Raw genomic sequence first — 17,402 nt, forward strand, 5'->3', positions numbered from 1 at the left:
CGGGGTGTTGAGACCAAGGACCTCACACCCAAGCTTAGGATTACTGTGTCATTGCTGAGTTATTCTCTAGACTAGATCCTGGGTGTCGAGACCAAGGACCTCACACCTCAGACTAGGACTGTGCTTTATATCTGTTATGACTATTTGCTCTGTCGACCTCTCTCTTGCTTTCTGATTCGGTACCTCTGCAGATCTGCCTACCTTTTGCCAAACCCTGCCTGTACCCGGTGACCAAATCAGCCTTCTGTCTCTGTACCTTATCTGCTCATGTGTTGCCGACCTGGCCTGCCCGACCCTCCAGGCTGTCACTCATCCCTTGAGTGCTCAGTCTATCTGTACTAGCTGTGACACTATTCCACCAAGTGTCAGTTAGCTGTTAGGACTCCTGCTCCTCAGAGAGTCTGGCCTGCTAGCAGCCAGTGGCCTCTACTCCTCTGGAGTCCCCTGGCTGCAGTACAGTCTATTATCTGATCACCAAGTATCACTGGTTGCCAGGTTCTCTCTATTCCCTCTCTCAAGGAGATAGTCCCTGCACAGCCGAGGGCCACCTGCCCCTCAGGTGGTTCCTGGCTGAGCTGCCTGTGTCTCCCGCCTCACGGGAGATAGCTTACAGTTACACCAAACACTTACACTTCATTAGGTGTCCAGAGGTTAGTCATACTTGTATTGTTGGTGATTCTGCAGACCATCCATAATCAGGTGTACATCTGTATTGTTGATGATTCTGCAGATCATCAATAATCAGATTCTCTCTGTGTGCTGACACCAATCGTTACAGATCGGCAGACCTGAAAAACAAAATGGACGCACTCAACAGCCATCTTGATGCACTCACCACCTCGGTGGAGACACCAATCGTTACAGTATCCAGTTCTTCACAGCCAAGTGCCTGTATTATTCTAAAGTCAGTGTCTAAATCATTAATCTTAAATCAGGACCACATTAACTATATATAGAGATCCTTTAGTTGATGATGATGATTTAATTTACACATTAATTGTATGCATTTGTACTTGCTGGATGTTCTGATTGCACAGTGTGTTGAACTACTGTTTTATATATCTATCAAGCTATCTATGCCACGGATGTCCAACTCCCCAACTTCATTATTTCATTTATTTTTGGCACAACTCATATTGATTGATGGGACTGAATCAGGAAAGTCATGGTTCATAAAGAAGCACACATTTCTCTATTTCTCAGTCCATCCTAAACACAGAATGTCCAGGCTTATATAGCAGGAATAGAGCACAGACCAAGCCCCCTGGAAAATCAGACCAATCAGCAACATCCCTGCAGCAAGTGTCAGCTGACCACAGGAATCAGCTGACACACCTCAGACACGCCTCCTTAACCTACAAAAGCAGCTCTGAGCTGCCAGAAACAACATGCTGACTCACATCTACAGGGGAGCCGGGGATGCGACTCACCAAAGAGGAAGAGGAAGCTTCCTCCAGCTGCTCCCCACTATCAGAGCAGTCTCCAGAGACAACACCAGATAAGTTTGTTACACACTGATTATGAAAGATCGGGTTGTCATCAGCCTCGATTTGGCCCAGAAGTTCATTAACAGCATGCCAGGGCAAATTGTGAATCTCTTCTAAAAGAATTAACTCTGCATAAACTTGGTGTAATTGTCAATAAAAACCTTTGAAACTTTTGAAATGCTTGTAATTATACTTCAATACACCGCAGAAACAATTGACAAATGACAATGATACCTAAAACACTAAAGCAGCAAACTTTGTGAAAACTACTATTTATGCCATTCTCAAATCTGTTGGCCACAACTTTATGTTGCAATTTCCATCTATACAGGTTTAGATGGACACAAAATAGACGCATAAGCTAGAACATTGTATATTTAAGGTTCGTATTGCAGTTCTGGGATCAGCTATTTTTTTTCTGCAGCTGCGTCTTTGAATGTAAATATGTCTTAGATGATGTATATAAGATGCTGGTGATTGTGTGTTCCATCACTGTGCTGAGGATGTGCACAGCTACCGGTGACAGTCACTCAGCTGTGTGACATGGACTTGTCTCCTGTACAGTCAGTCTGTTATCTGCTGTCACTTCTCTCTGTCACTTACTATGGAGCAGTCATAGCCTGGAGCCTGGACACTCAGTGTAGACTCAATGCCTCTAGATTTGTGTTTGAATATGAATATTATAAAGAGGGAGATTTTATTGTAGGAGGATTAATCTCTGCTCACTATGAGTCTCGAAGAAGAGGTCTGGAAGAGATCGATAAATTTCTAGTGTCTCCTGTTTGCCAATCGTAAGTCTTTTTTGCCCTTACTGTATATCTTATTGAAGGGGATTGTGTCTGGGATTAGGTGTCCTATTCTGGCCATTGCTTTAGCAGAGCATCTAATCTGTGTGAAGAGCCTTGTCCAGATTCATCACCACCTTGTGGATGGGAATCTTGGCAGCACCGGTTCACACCTGTCCTACTAGTCTTAGTTCCACTGAGAGGATGCAACTAAGAGAATAAGTGGTGACGTGCAGATATCATGCTTCCAGCTGGGAGAAAACAGATGTTCACTTTATAGCCTGACCAAGCTACTCCAAGTAAATCCACAGAAAACAGGCTTTCATATTAACAGCTACTCATGATTCAGATGATGATTTTGGGGGTAGGTAAGTCCAGAACCCAAGAAAATCACCAAATTAGTCACCACTAAAGGAGGCATAGGCAAAATAACATTTTTTATTTTTTTGCTGATACAATCCATGATCTTTTGGGGCTTCAGCGTACATTGACATCTTGCCCCTTTACCATCTCAGTTAGGAACAGTTGCTGGGATAGAAGTGAGAGTCTCCCTTCTCTTTCTAGGAACATCTATGTTTGTATCAACTTTTATCTTTCTACACACAGTATTAGAAAATCACTTCTGCTGGGACACTAATTTAGGGTGCAAGATGAATTGGCTAACTTCCATTCTTTATATATGCAATCAGGAAATCATTAGGCATTGTGCACTACCGGGAGTGAGTGAGAGTTTTACTGAGGACTTTACATGAATTGTGGTGTGGATTTTGTAGAGTAAAAGTGATGGTATGGTGAGATTGTGGTGTGTGCAAGTGTTGGATTTATTAGTGTGGTTTTTAGTTTTTAATGTTACATTTTTTAACAAAGTTGTGTATTAAAGCATCAAGTGATTGGTATTAGCGCGTGTTCCTCTATTGTATAAATTGTTTTATTTCATTTGAGGGTTTGGGGATTCCCTCTTTGGAATGTGCAGCTTAGTTAACCCTCTCAGCGCCGCCTTCGGCTATTTTTTTTTTTGAGACGTTGCATTGTAAGCTTGCGGTGCGACTTTAGCGCCACATCAAACCTCAACTTCCCACTGTGAAAGTAGCCTTAAAGGGACACTTAAGTCAAACAACAAAATGAGTTTTACTCACCTGGGGCTTCCAATAGCCCGCTGCAGCTGTCCGGTGCCCTCGCCATCTCCCTCCGATCCTCCTGGCACCGCCGGCAGCCACTTCCTGTTTCGGTGATAGGAGCTGAAAGGCTGGGGGCGCGAGTGATTCTTCACGTTCCTGGCCACAGTAGCGCCATCTATGCTGCTATAGCATATATCATATACCATATAGCAGCATAGATGGCGCTACTGTGGCCAGGAAGGCGAAGAATCACTCGCTTCCCCAGCCTGTCAGCTCCTGTCACCGAAACAGAAAGTGGCTGCCGGCGGGGCCAGGACAATCGGAGGGAGACGTTGAGGGCACCGGACAGCTGCAGGGGGCTATTGGAAGCCCTAGGTGAGTAAAACTCATTTTTTTTGTTTGACTTAAGTGTCCCTTTAATGATAGGTCACCCTGGAGGACATTGAAGATTCTTATTTCTTTTACAGATTGCAAAACATAAAACAAGGGTCCCTTGTACTCCATAACTATTAAAAAAAATCTGTATTTTTCAGTTATAAAGTCTTTCAGCATTTCCAATGTTACAAAGTTACATAGTTAGTTCAGTTGGAAAAAGACATTTGTCCATCAAGTTCAACCAGAAAACAAAACAAACAAAAAAAAAAAACCCTCCACCATCCTGCACCCGCACATATCACAGTTTATCCAGGGGAAGGCGATACATTTCTCTTTCAGTCAGATAAATCCCTGGGTCAACTTTTCCAGGAATTACCCAGTAATAATTATAGCCATCCAAAGGATAGGCACCCAAGCTGCTCTTTAAATGTGGGTATAGAGTTTTCCATAACTACTTCCTGAGCTAAGATATTGCAGATTTTAACCACTCTCACTGTGAATGGCCCTTTCTACATAGATGGCATAAACTTTTTTTTTCTTCCATACACAGATCATGTCTCCTTTTCCATTGTTCAACCCTAGGGACAAAAATTGCATCAGCCAAATTTTTGTATTGCTGTTTGATGTATTTATACATGTTAATCGGGTCACCTTTCAGTTGTCTTTTTTTCCTAGCTAAATTCCAAGCTAAATGAGCCCAGTTTGTCCAACCTTTCTTGGTAAGTGAGATCTTCAATGTTGTTTATTTATTTATTTTTAAATCACACCAGGAAAGTTGTTTTTGAACCACCTCACCGCAATTCAAACTACCCAACAGTTTTATTTTACTTTGAACAGACTGGACATAATTTTGGATAAAGGTTTAAGATACCTTTTTTTTCGATCAAACACTGTCTTGAATAAACTTCCTGTCTTGTTTATTACAAAAGCATGTCTGCATCGGAGTTATTTTTTTATCTGTAGAAATAAGTATTGTTAAATACTTAAAAAAAATGCCACTTACTTTCGCACAGCAAAAACAAAGACGTTTCTACTTAAAGGAATCATCAGACGATTTTTACAAAAATCTGCTTTACTCACCTGGGGCTTTCTCCAGCCCCTTGCAGCCGACTGTCCCACGCTGACCGCTCCGCTCTCCGCCGCTGCCCCGCTGTCGCCGCACAGTGTAGAGGATGAACTCGAGGTCACCCTTACTGCACCTGCGTCAAGCGTCACTGTCAATCACGGCCACATTGTCCGCGGCTTACTGTGCAGGCGCAATAGTTCTGCGCCTGCGCAGTAAGCCACGGAGAGCGGAGGTGACAGCGTGGGACAGTAGGCTGCAAGGGGCTGGAGAAAGCCCCAGGTGAGTAAAGCAGATTTTTATAAAATCGCCTGATAATTCCTTTAAAAATCATTAAATAGATAAAATGTCGGTCAACTAATCATCATCTTCTCTTAACAATTAGCTTTTTTATTTTTGTTTTTACTCCAAACTTCCTTCAGTCTTCTCTTGTTTCTTTTTCCTTCTATCTATTTTCTTTTTTAAGTATACTCTCATATTTATTTATTTATCTATCATGTAGTATACCTTCTTCTTTGGACTTTATTCAGATGCTCCCCAAATTTACACTTTTGCTACACTTGTTTCTCCCCCTAGATCTCCAGTCATGTGGGTACAGCACAGCCGACTCTCCATTAGGCATGCTCAGAATTGCAATTTCCCGTTCCGCGGTAATTCCGCATTCCGCCGATCTGAGATTCCGTTGGTATTCCAGAGCTGTTCCGCGGAATTCCGAATTCCATCAATAATTTTTAAAAATCTCTCTCTCTCTCTCTCTCTCTCTCTCTCTCTCTCTCTCTCTCTCTTCCTCCTCCTCCTCCTCCTCCTCCATCCATCCATCCATCCATCTGTAATGAAACGCGGAAAAGCCGCGGCCTCTCAAGGTGAGGCGGCTGTTTCCGCATCCAGCAGGACGCCACAACGTGGAAAAAACGCCCCATGCCGCTCAGGCAGAGCGGCGGAATCCGCATTGAGAACGGCGGAATCCGCATTGGGAATGGCGGAATCCGCATTGGTAACGGCGGAATCCGCATTGGAGGCGGCTCCCACACTTGGTTCACTAGATACATTGCAAAACAGTACTGGTGTGGCTGGGACTGATAGTCCACCAAGATTCAGACTTACACGAGCACAGAGGCTGAGTTTAAATAAAAGCCAGAAGTGAGTCAGCTGACCAGGCGGGTCAGCTGACATTTTCCACAACTCTCATTGGTCCAGCAATTAGGGAGGTCCTGGAGAGGTCCTTGTGTATATATACTGCTGGCTGTTCACTTGCTCTTTGTCTGGCGTTGCAATCACATATGTGGGAGCACCCAGATCCGTAGTCAGATCCGCAAGTGTGCCGGGACCAGCTGGAGCTGTAATCCTACACTTAGCTAGATTCTGTTGATAGCTAAAGTACTAGTTTGATTGTATTTATTTGCTATGACTTTTGCCTGCCTTGACTATCCTCCTGAACTCTGATCTTGTACCTCGATATTTCTGATACTCTGTTGCCGATCCCCGGCTCGTTCCTAGACTCCGCCTCAGCCTCCTGATTCTGTACCTCGATATATCTGATACCCCGTTGCCGAACCCTGCCTGTACCTAGACTCCGCCTTTGTCTCCTGATCCTGTACTGTATCTGTCCATGTGTGTACGACCTGGCTTGTCCGACCTCGAGAACCGACCTTACCGTTAGAGGCGGTTCCTCGCTCTGTTAGCGATCCTTCCTCCTGAGGGTCACTTTCAGACATCCTTCCTACTGTCAGTCTGACTCCTCCCGTCTTGGAGGGCTCAGGTCTGTGGAAGGAGTCTGTGCAGTACTCCTTGCTGCACTGAGGCTTAGTCCTCAAAGTGTTACTGTCACACCAAACACTACACTCTACTCAGGTGAACAGAGGTTAGCTAGTATTTCGGATCATCGGTGATACTGCAGATCACTTATAATCTGGTATACATCTGTATTCCCAGTGATACTGCAGATCACCAGATCCTCTCTGTGCTTCACCGATCGTTACACCATCCATCCATCCTCTTGTAGGGAATTGCAGTTTTTCAAAACAGCTTATATACCTTTGCCAGGGTTTGAACCCAGGTCTCAGTGTGTAGCAGGTATCTGTCTTTTTTCGGTTTAAAATTTCCACGGAATTCCGTATGAGAGGTTTAGTAATTCCGTTCTGACTATCGGAATTGACCTCATTCCGGACGGAATCACGGAATTAACAATTCCGCGGAATTTACCGAGCATCCCTACTCTCCATTGACAAATTAGTACCTTTTTTTAAATGTTGTATATTTGTAATACTATCCGGGTTTCTTTTTGATCTGGATCCTAGAGGCTTCTCTCGTCCACCTCCACAACCTCATTCTAGGTGTGGGATGCCTGAATAAGACCTTGCAATCCCACTTGGTTTTCTTTGGAAGAAACAGGCTGAATTGGGTCCAAGCTACTGTGCAGATGTGAGCTGTCTGCACCTCGGACCCGATCAGGCCCACCAATTTCTGACAAAGCCCAAGCTGGATGATGCTAGTTGACATCTTCAGGGGATCCAGTGCTGGAACAGGCTAATGTACAAGGACAGGGGAAGCCTCTTTAGGATTCAGAGGCTTCCCCCTCCTGAGGTAAGTATTAAAAACAATGCATTGCAAACCTCCTAGGCTTGCTTTAAACCTGAACGGAGTAAAAATATTTAAAATAAACACTCGAGGTAACTTCAAATGAACATTACATAGTTACCTCGCCATCAGTTCCTCTCAGAAGCTCACCATTTTCTTCCGACAATGATTCCTCCCAGTTTTGACAACATTTTGTCAGAACTGACATATATCAGTTGCTGTCAGTTATATATCAGTTGCTGTCAGTTATAGCTGAGAGGAAAACTGATGTACCAGGCAATGTCCATGTTTCATTATGGCACAAGGGGGCGATGTTACAGTTTAGCAGTGTGCTGATCAGAAAGCTGTTATGGGGTAATGGCCATTTTCAAAATGGAGGATGGAGCGTTCCCTTGATCACAGTGGACAAACATGACGCGGGAGAGGAGAAAGAGATTGATTAGTACACTACACAGGAGGTAAGTATGACCTGTGTATGTTTATTTTGACTTTTAATTTTCAGTTCAGGTTTTCATTAAATCTGAAGCTGTCTAAAATAATGATTGTTCTTTTAGATTGTTATCTTTACTCTTTCATGTTTGTATTTGTATGTGACTTGATCGGCTCTTTCTATTCTGCAGTGTTAACATTGAGGAGTACAAAAGCATCTTGGCAATAATCCTTTCTGTGAATACAGCTAACGAGGACCCCATGCTTCTGCCCAACCATACTCTGGGTTATCATCTATTCAATACTTGTGAAAATCCCCAGCAAAACTTGGGCTATGCCCTAAAGATATTGTCTGGAAACAAGATGGAGGCTCCTAACTATTACTGTAGGGAACACGGGGAAGTGGCTGGTTTTATTGGTGACACCACATTCCATACAAGCCGTGCCATGGCCCAGTTACTCAGTCTGTATCAGTACACACAGGTAAGTGATCACTACAGTCCACCATGAGTACCTCTCTGTGTTTAACCAGTCACAATAGACTGCCTCTGAGAGCAGAAACATATTAAAGAGCCCAATACGTTTGTGAAGGAGATAATATTTAATCTTCTGCTTAACCACTTGAGGACTGCAATGGTAACCCCCCCTAAAGACCAGGGCAATTTTAACTAAATGGGCCACTGCAGCTTTAAGGCATAGCTGCAGGCCCGTACAACACAGCACACAAGTGATCCCCCCCCCCCCCCCTTACAGATCTCTCTGTTGGTGAAGTCTAATCACCCCCCCCCCTGTGTTTGTTTGTTTTTTAATATAAATATTTGTGTTTGTTTTTCAATAAAATGTGCTTTTTTTCTGTGCTCCCTCCCTCCCTCCCCCCGCCAGCCAATCAGCGTGATCAGCTGTCATAGGCTTCAGCCTATGACAGCCGATCACTCCCCAGCCTATGGAGGGGACAGCCGTGTCACACGGCTGTCCCCAGTACAGTGCTGCTGCCAATCGCAGCGCTGTACAAGTAAATAGACGGCGATCACGCCGTCTAACAGTCTCCCGAGCGGCTATTGCCGCTCGGAGACTGAAGAGGGGGCGGAGCTCCACCCTCTGAGCACGAGATGCGCGCGATCTCATGCAAATTAGAGCCCCAGGACTTGACGCCAATTGGCGTTAGGCGGTCCTGGGGCTGCCAACGCGACCACGCCCATTGGCGTGGGGCGGTCTTTAGGTAGTTAAAATCACTTTTAAGCACTCGGAAATCGAAATGGTACTAAAAAGTAAATAAAAGGGTACTGTCTATCCTTTTTTTTTTGAGTATTTTCTTGCTTTCTGGTGGGTTAACAAGCATTTTATTGATACAGTGGAAACATACCAACTAGACAAGACAAGACAAATAACATTTATATTGCGCTTTTCTCCTTGCGGACTCAAAGCGCCAGAGCAGAGCAGCAGCCACTAGGGCGCGCTCTATTGGCAGTAGCAGTGTAAGGGAGACTTGCCAAAGGTCTCCTACTGAATTAGTGCTGGCTTACTGAACAGACAGAGCCGAGATTCGAACCCTGATCTCCTGTGTCAGAGGCAGAGCCCTTAACCATTACACCATCAGCCAACTAGGAGACTACACAAGGGAAAAAGTGAATGGGACCAGTCCTATGGCCATATGCAATTCACCTTTTCCTCTTGCTGGTGGTTTCAAAGGCATTGTATTGATAAGGTGTGATGATATCACCTAGGAGAACATGTAGGAGCAAAAGTGATCACAAAATGCCTTCTAAGCCACCAGCAAGCCAAATAATAGTGATGTAGCGAACATCAAATTTTCAGTTTGCAAATGCGAATGTACCGCTTATATTTGAGAACAGGCGAACCCCCATTGACATTAATAGGCGAGCAAAACTTTTCGGACATCTCTGCAGCCACAATGAATGTGAAAAGTGTACCAAACCACGAACAGTGGCATGGCGGAGGAGGATCAACTGTGGAATAGTCACCAAAAAATATGTATTTTGCGCAAAACTGTTTTATTGGTTATTTATTTATTTATTTTTTTAATTTAATGGCTGCCAACTTTAGCGGTTATAGCTTAGCAGGAATAGATTCCCATTGGTCTATTAACAGACCAATGGGAATCTGGAGGGTTGGTTAATAGACTAATTGGGAGCCTTGAAGCCAAATTTAAAGATGCTATACTTAGTATAGCTAGAGCTCGGCACATTTTCCCTCCCACACAGCTCCCGCTCTCCTCCCCACCCACTCCTATAGCACCCACCCTCGCCATCACCCTGCTGCAACCATAGCACCCTGATATCAGGGAGCTGTGGCTGCTCCAGGGTGATAGCGTAGGAGAGAGAGGAGCAGGCGATTTTTTAATGTTTATTCTCCAGGAGAAATGGAATATTTTCACTTATTGAACTTTTCCAAGATAATGACATGTTTTTGCATTAACCACTTCAGGACCACAGTGCTAAACCCCCCTAAAGACCAGGCAATTTTTTTCAAAATAGGCCACTGCAGCTTTAAGGCCAAGCTGCAGGGCCACAAAACACAGCACAATAGTGATCCCCCCCCCCCTTTTTCTCCCCACCAACAGAGTTGGTGGGGTCCGATCGCCCCCCTAGTAGTTTTTTTTTTTTTTTGTAATAGATATTTATGTCAGTGTTTTCTTGTTATTTTTTACTGTTTATTTATTTATTTATTTATTTTCAAACCCCTCTCTCCCCCCAGCCAGCCAATTCTGGCTATCAGCTTTCATAGGCAGAAGCCTATGAGAGCCGATCGCTCTCTAGTGTCCCAGCCAGGGGGACAGCCGTCTCACATGGCTGTCCCCAGTACAGCTGAGCTCCGCCCTCCAAGCAGATGATGTGCGTGCAGCCTACGTGCGATTTCCTGCAGTAGCCGGCCCCAGGACTTGACGCCAATTGGCATTAGGCGCCGGTCCTGGGGCTGCCGCCGCGGTCACGCCCGTTAGCGTGAGGCGGTCTTAGGGTATTTAAAATTCAACTTTACGCATTTCTGTGAAATCACCATTTCAGGGTGAAATCACATTGCAGAATATTGACCACTTTAGTAGTTAATAGCAACGTCCCCATACATGCTAAAATCACCAAATATGCTAAGTATGTGTAGGAGAAGAGTGAGAACAAGGGGAAAAATATATCAAAAAGATCATGTCATTCTTAAAGGGAACCAGAGACGCCAGAAAAAAGATTTTATACATACCTGGGGCTTCCTCCAGCCCCATATGCATGGATCACTCCCACGCCACTGTTCTCCACTTCCTGTATCCGTTGGTTCCAGGTCCCGTAGTTTCGGCCAGTTGGCCAGTCAGCATCAGCACGTGGCCAATTGTCTGCATCACAAGGGCTCCCAGCATACCCTTACGCGTTCAGCTGCATACTGCGCAGCTGCACGCATGAGGATATGGAGGGAGCCCCTGATCATGCGGACAGTTGGCCACGTCCGCCGGAAGTGACGGGACCTGGTACCGGCGGATCCAGGCAGCAGAGGACGGCGGCGTAGGAGCGATCCAGGCTGATGGGGCTGGAAGAAGCCCCAGGTATGTATGAAATCTTTTTTTTCTTTTACCATATCTGGCATCTCTGGTTCCCTTTAATGAAATCAATTTTTAATTTACAGTTAGAAAAATTGTTTTTAAATGCAGTTAAATCACAGATACTCTCTCCCAACCAAGTGCTGCCAGGTCTAGTCAAGGGCCAATGGGGAGCCCCAGCAGGACTTTCAAAGATGCTTTGCTGGGGCTTGCTATACTTTTGTAAATATGTGATATTATTATTATTTAGTATTTATATAGCGCCAACATATTACACAGCGCTGTACAGTGTATATATACATATATCTTGTTACTAACTGTCCCTCAAAGGAGCTCACAATCTAATCCCTACCATTTCCATATGTCTATATTATGAAGTGTAAGTACTGTAGTCTAGGGCCAATTTTAGGGGGAGCCAATTAACTTATCCGTATGTTTTTGGAATGTGGGAGTAAACCGGAGTGCCCAGAGGAAACCCACACAGACACGGGGAGAACATACAAACTCTTTGCAGATAGTACCCTGGCTGGGATTCGAACCAGGGACCAGCGCTGCAAGGCGAGAGAGCTAACCACTATGCCACCGTGCTGCTGATATGTGAGCATTCAACAATCGTTGGGGAACTTCAAGGTTTGCAGACAATATGTGTGTTGGATATTGGCAAGGATATTGTCTTGGGATTAGGGATTAATTTAATATAAGTCTTTATGCTTAAGTAAGACAAATAAAATACTTTCCTCGTTGTTGCTTTTTATTTCACTTTTTAAGTATGTTATAGGAAAATAGGTAAGGGGTTGGTTCTTCAATACCCCCATACTCCATACTACATACTTTTGCAGTCCCCTTGTTAAAGGGGACATCCAGATGCCACCATGCACCACCCGAGGGCATGCATCCCACCTCTTCCTTGGCACTGGAGGTGGCTCATGGTATTGACAAGGGCTCTGTCGGAAAGAGGGAGGTTTTGCCACCCCTCTCTTCCAGAGCTCCCCATATCATGTGCCATGCAGGACGGTATAGCTCAGGGTGCAGAACCCCATAGGGTCTGGACTCTGCATTCTGGCTATGCCATCCTGCATGGGGAGAAAGGGTTAAAGAGGCTTTGAAGGGTGACTTTGCATATTCATTTACAGTATTTTTTTATTGTTAATAATGCCTATATTTTCCAGGGGTCCTAATTCAGCAGTATTGCCGCTGTGCAGAGTAAAAGCATTGCCACTTTGCCCACTGTACCGACCCACAGGAAACCCTACCAGGGAATTGCTGGAGAAATATGTACATTTTCCCTACTGAAGGATAGTTTTATTATCTGTCGATTAGAAAAAAAATGTTTTTCTTCTTTGTCCAGATGAGCATTTGCAAAAGCCAAGCAAGCTTTTGTGTGCCTTATCTGGAGAAGTGGTGTCTTCCTTGGTATGCATCCTTGGAACCCATCAGGGTGCAGTGTCCATTGGATTGTCTGCCTTGAGATATTGCCATAAGCAGAGCCTAGATCACCAGGATGGCCTTAGTAGTGATCCTTGGATTTTCTTTCATCTCTCACTATCCTCCTGGGCAGCACAGGTGTCACTTTTGGCATCTGACCACGTCCTCCAAGATTTTCCACAGTGGGGAGCATGATGTATTTTGTAATAATACCTTGCACTGTAGCCACCAGAGGTTGAAAACATTTAGAAATAGCCTTGTAGCCCTTTCCTGACTTGTGAGCAGCCACAATGTGCAGCCGCTGGTCCTCACTGAGTTCCTTTGTCTTAGCCATGACTGTCCACAGAGCAACTGCAGAGAGCTGCTGGTTTTCACCTGTTGAGTTGATGAAAACAGCTGTTCCCAATTAATCAGGGCAATTAGGATGCTTTAGAACAGCTTGGACTATTTGGAATGGTATAGAACTTTGGATTTTCCCACAGACTGTGACAGTTTGTGAAGGGTATGAATCATTTTGAACTGGACACGTTTTGCTCAAATTTAAATAAAAGCTGAGAAATGATTTTTTTTCCCCACAATAATGCTTCTTGTACATCGTTTGGGAGACACCTATGTGATTTCCCATCAAAAAATTACTTGCTGGTTGAATAAAAGTAACATTAAGTCAAAATTTGCCAGGGGTATGAATAACTATGGGCAGCTGTATGTGATAACTTATCAACTTACCCATAAAATTCCTTTAAAGCCTCCGGAAAGCGAAAAAAAAGAAAAAAAAAGAAAACCTCTCAGAATAATTTTACTTACTTCACTTAATTTTTAGTACTTTTTCAATTGCAGTATGCTGACAAATTATTTTGAAGAGTAGATGAAAAAGTATCTCCTAAGAGAAAACAAAAAACTTTGGAGTACAAGAGAATTAAATAATAGCCATTGAACCCCATGTTAAATATTTCTTTTGGTTAATTATAATGTTTTCAATATGCTGGTGAAACGTGTTTACATTTAAAGATTTTTATGTTTGTTAGAGTTATTATTTAAACATATTGAAGAGTAAGCTAGAAGATAGATTGTTTCTTTCAGTTAAAGGTCATATTCTTACCAAAACTAGATAATATTCCCACCATATACTGTATTATTCCTACCAACTAGACCTTGTTTTTGTTATGTTTTTGATGTTATGAGAAAACACAATTGTTATGTACTAAAGTCAGACATTGTTGATTATCAGCTAAAACTTTTCAACTGTATTTCATGTCATTATGCCACCTTGTGTGTTACAGTGGGATGCGAAAGTTTGGGCAACCTCGTTCATTTTCATGATTTTCGTGTATAAATCTTTTGTTGTTACAATAAAAAATGTCAGTTACATATATCATATAGGAGACACACACAGTCATATTTGAGAAGTGAAATGAAGGTTATTGGATTTACAGAAAGTGTGCAAAAATTGTTTAAACAAAATTAGGCAGGTGCATACATTTGGGCACCACAAAAAAGAAATGAAATCAATATTTAGTAGATCCTCCTTTTGCAGAAATTACAGCCTCTAAATGCTTCCTGTAGGTTCCAATGAGAGTCTGGATTCTGGTTGAAGGTATTTTGGACCATTCCTCTTTACAAAACATCTCTACTTCATTCAGTTTTGATGGCTTCTGAGCATGGACAGCTCTCTTTATTCTTTAACTCACACCACAGATTTTCAATTATATTCAGGTCTGGGGATTGAGATGGCCATTCCAGAACGTGGTACTTATTCCTCTGCATGAATGCCTTAGTGGATATTGAGCAGTGTTTAGGGTTGTTGTCTTGTTGAAAGATCCATCCCTGGTGCAGCTTCAGTTTTGTCACTGATTCCTGGACATTGGTCTCCAGAATCTGCTGATACTGAGTGGAATCCATGCATCCCTCAACTTTGACAAGATCCCCAGTCCCTGCACTTGCCACACAGCCCCACAGCATGATGGGGCACCATCATATTTTACTGTAGGTAGCTGGTGTTTTTCTTGGAATGTGTTGTTCTTCCTCCATGCATAACGCCCCTTGTTATGTCCAAATAACTCAATTTTAGTTTCATCAATGAACAGCACCTTATTGCAAAATGAAGCTGGCTTGTCCAAATGTGCTTTAGCATACCTGAAGCGGCTCTGTTTGTGTTGTGAGAAAAGGATTCCTCTGCATCACTCTCACATACAGCATCTCCTTATGTGAGTGTGTTAAATGGTTAAACGATGCACAGTGACTCCATCTGCAGCAAGATGATGTTGTAGTTCTTTAATGCTGGTCTGTGGGGTGAGTCTGACTATTCTCATCATTTGTCGCTTCTGTTTATCTGAGATTTTTCTTGGTCTGCCACTTCAAGCCTTAACTTGAACTGAGCCTGTGGTCTTCCATTTCCTCAGTATGTTCCTAACTGTGGAAACAGACAGCTGAAATATCTGAGACAGCTTTCTGTATCCTTCCTCTAAACCATGATGGTGAACAATCTTTATCTTCAGTTTATTTGAGAGTTGTTTTAAGACCCCCCATGTTGCTACTCTTCAGAGAAACTTAAAATATGAGGGAAACATGCAATTGACCCCCTTAGATACTCTTTCTCCTAATTGGATTCACCTGTGTATGTAGGTCAGAGTCACTGAGCATACCAAGCCAATTTGAGTTCCAATAATTAGTTCTAAAGGTTTTGGAATCAATAAAATTGCATGCCCAAATGTATGCATCTGCCTAATTTTATTAAAACAATTATTGCACACTTGCTGTAAATCCAATAAACTTCATTTGACTTCTCAAATATCACTGTGTGTGTCTCCTATATGATATATTTAACGGACATTTTTTATTGTAACAACCAACGGTTTTATACAGGAAAATCATGAAAATTAACAAGGCTGCCCAAACTTTCACATTCCACTGTTAATATCATTTAGAATTGTGATATTGTAAGAAATTATGAAAGTTGTTTAATATAAATGTGGAAATATTATTTACAATTATGAATAGCACATATTGATTTCATTTTGGTATATAAGGATAGTTATAATCAACTTTATATTTAATTTCTAAAGATGACAGACTGCAGTTACAGAGAAAGTCAGACAAGATGGACGACGGTTTATAAGATAAACATTTCAAATTAATTAATCACAGAACATTATTTACGTAATTAAATCTAGATAGGAAGAACTAGAGTATCTCTTGGCATAATTATGATTAAAAGGTCAAGATATTGTTTATGTAGATAATATGTTTATTAGCAACATATGCACACACATTTGCTAATGAACTTAGTTCATCTCACTGATAAGTGAAATGTCAACGTGTCAGGCAACATCAGTGAAAAGTACCCAGAAGGAAGCCATATTTAAAAATCCAACATTAAAGAAATTACTTCAAGTCGAGCAGACAAACAGAGGCCTGAACCACATTTGAAGCGACACCTCCCACCTGTGATTCTATTGAAGAAACAGAGAAAAATAAGTGGTACACATAGGTTTTGGTGACTTAAGCTCTTCTTTGGATTCTATGTTGTACAATTATGATGGCCATTAAACCCATGCAGAAGAATGGACATGATTGATAAACTGTAACCGTACGGCCTATACTTTTCGAACATTGTCCATTTTATTTTGGAATGTTAAATCAATAATTAGATTTATTTCACAATCATTTATCAGAATCAGAATCATTTATTGCACCGGGTACAAACGGGGGGTTGTACCCGAAATTGGTTTGGGCTCATGCAGGTTCTGGAACGATCGGGGGGATGATGTCTGAAAGCCAAGAGCCGAGGCTGTCATACTACGGAACCACCAGTCATCCCTAAGGAGGGAGGGGCAGAGGGAGACGAAGGTTCAGAAGTGATTCTGCAGTTCTTCATGAAAGAAACCAGCGGTGATGGCTGACGCTGCTGACGCTGCTGACGCTGCTGACGCTGCTGAGAATCCTGATTTGCTGATATCTGGCAGTGTTGGCCAAGGTGTTCCAGTTCAAAAGTGCAGTAGTGTTCATTACTGTGCCGGGTTGTTATATATTTACATTTTTACATTTTATATCATATTATTATATTACATGTTCTAATATAGTATCAATAATAATACAAATAATAATAATAATTGCTGGAAGACATTTTTGATAGTTGGTTTTCCATGTACATCTGATGCATACCCAAGGCTATTCAGTAAAGAGGAGACACTCACCATTGCACATCATATTGAGGTTCATATTGCACTTCATGAGCAGAGGGGAGGAAGAAGCCTGCACATGCGCAGAGATGGCCCGCGGGCTCAGGGTCTCTGTAACTACCAGCCTCCATATGTATAGGACATGCAGCTTTGAGTTCTCAGCCACAGCGCCGGATATATACAGCAATTTTTACTTACTGTGCAAGCACAGAACTCTCCAGGCCATGGGAGTGAAATGGAGGAGGCTCTCTGCATTGGGCCAAAAATGAAGAATTCAGAGGGGGACAGACACACATGATGATGGAGAGGGACCTGGAGGTCATCAGGCCGCTGGAAGAAGCCCCAGGTAAGTAACTGGTTACTTTAAATTTCACATAAAATTTCCTTTAAGTGAGTCTTGGAGGCTTTCCTTGCATTGAAGGAC

At 42.8% G+C, this 17,402-nt stretch overlaps 1 protein-coding gene across 1 annotated transcript in view; it reads left to right on the forward strand.

Moving 5' to 3' along the window:
* LOC137544209 (vomeronasal type-2 receptor 26-like) overlaps positions 1-17,402 on the forward strand; it is a 54,652-nt gene that overhangs the window by 4,100 nt on the left and 33,150 nt on the right. The window contains exons 2-3 of the mRNA XM_068265288.1: positions 4,441-4,484; positions 8,026-8,317. Of these exons, the coding sequence (XP_068121389.1) occupies positions 4,441-4,484; positions 8,026-8,317 (336 nt within the window). The remainder of the gene's footprint in view (positions 1-4,440; positions 4,485-8,025; positions 8,318-17,402) is intronic.

This window comes from Hyperolius riggenbachi, chromosome 1 (assembly GCF_040937935.1).
Source record: "Hyperolius riggenbachi isolate aHypRig1 chromosome 1, aHypRig1.pri, whole genome shotgun sequence".
Taxonomy (NCBI): Eukaryota; Metazoa; Chordata; class Amphibia; order Anura; family Hyperoliidae; genus Hyperolius; species Hyperolius riggenbachi.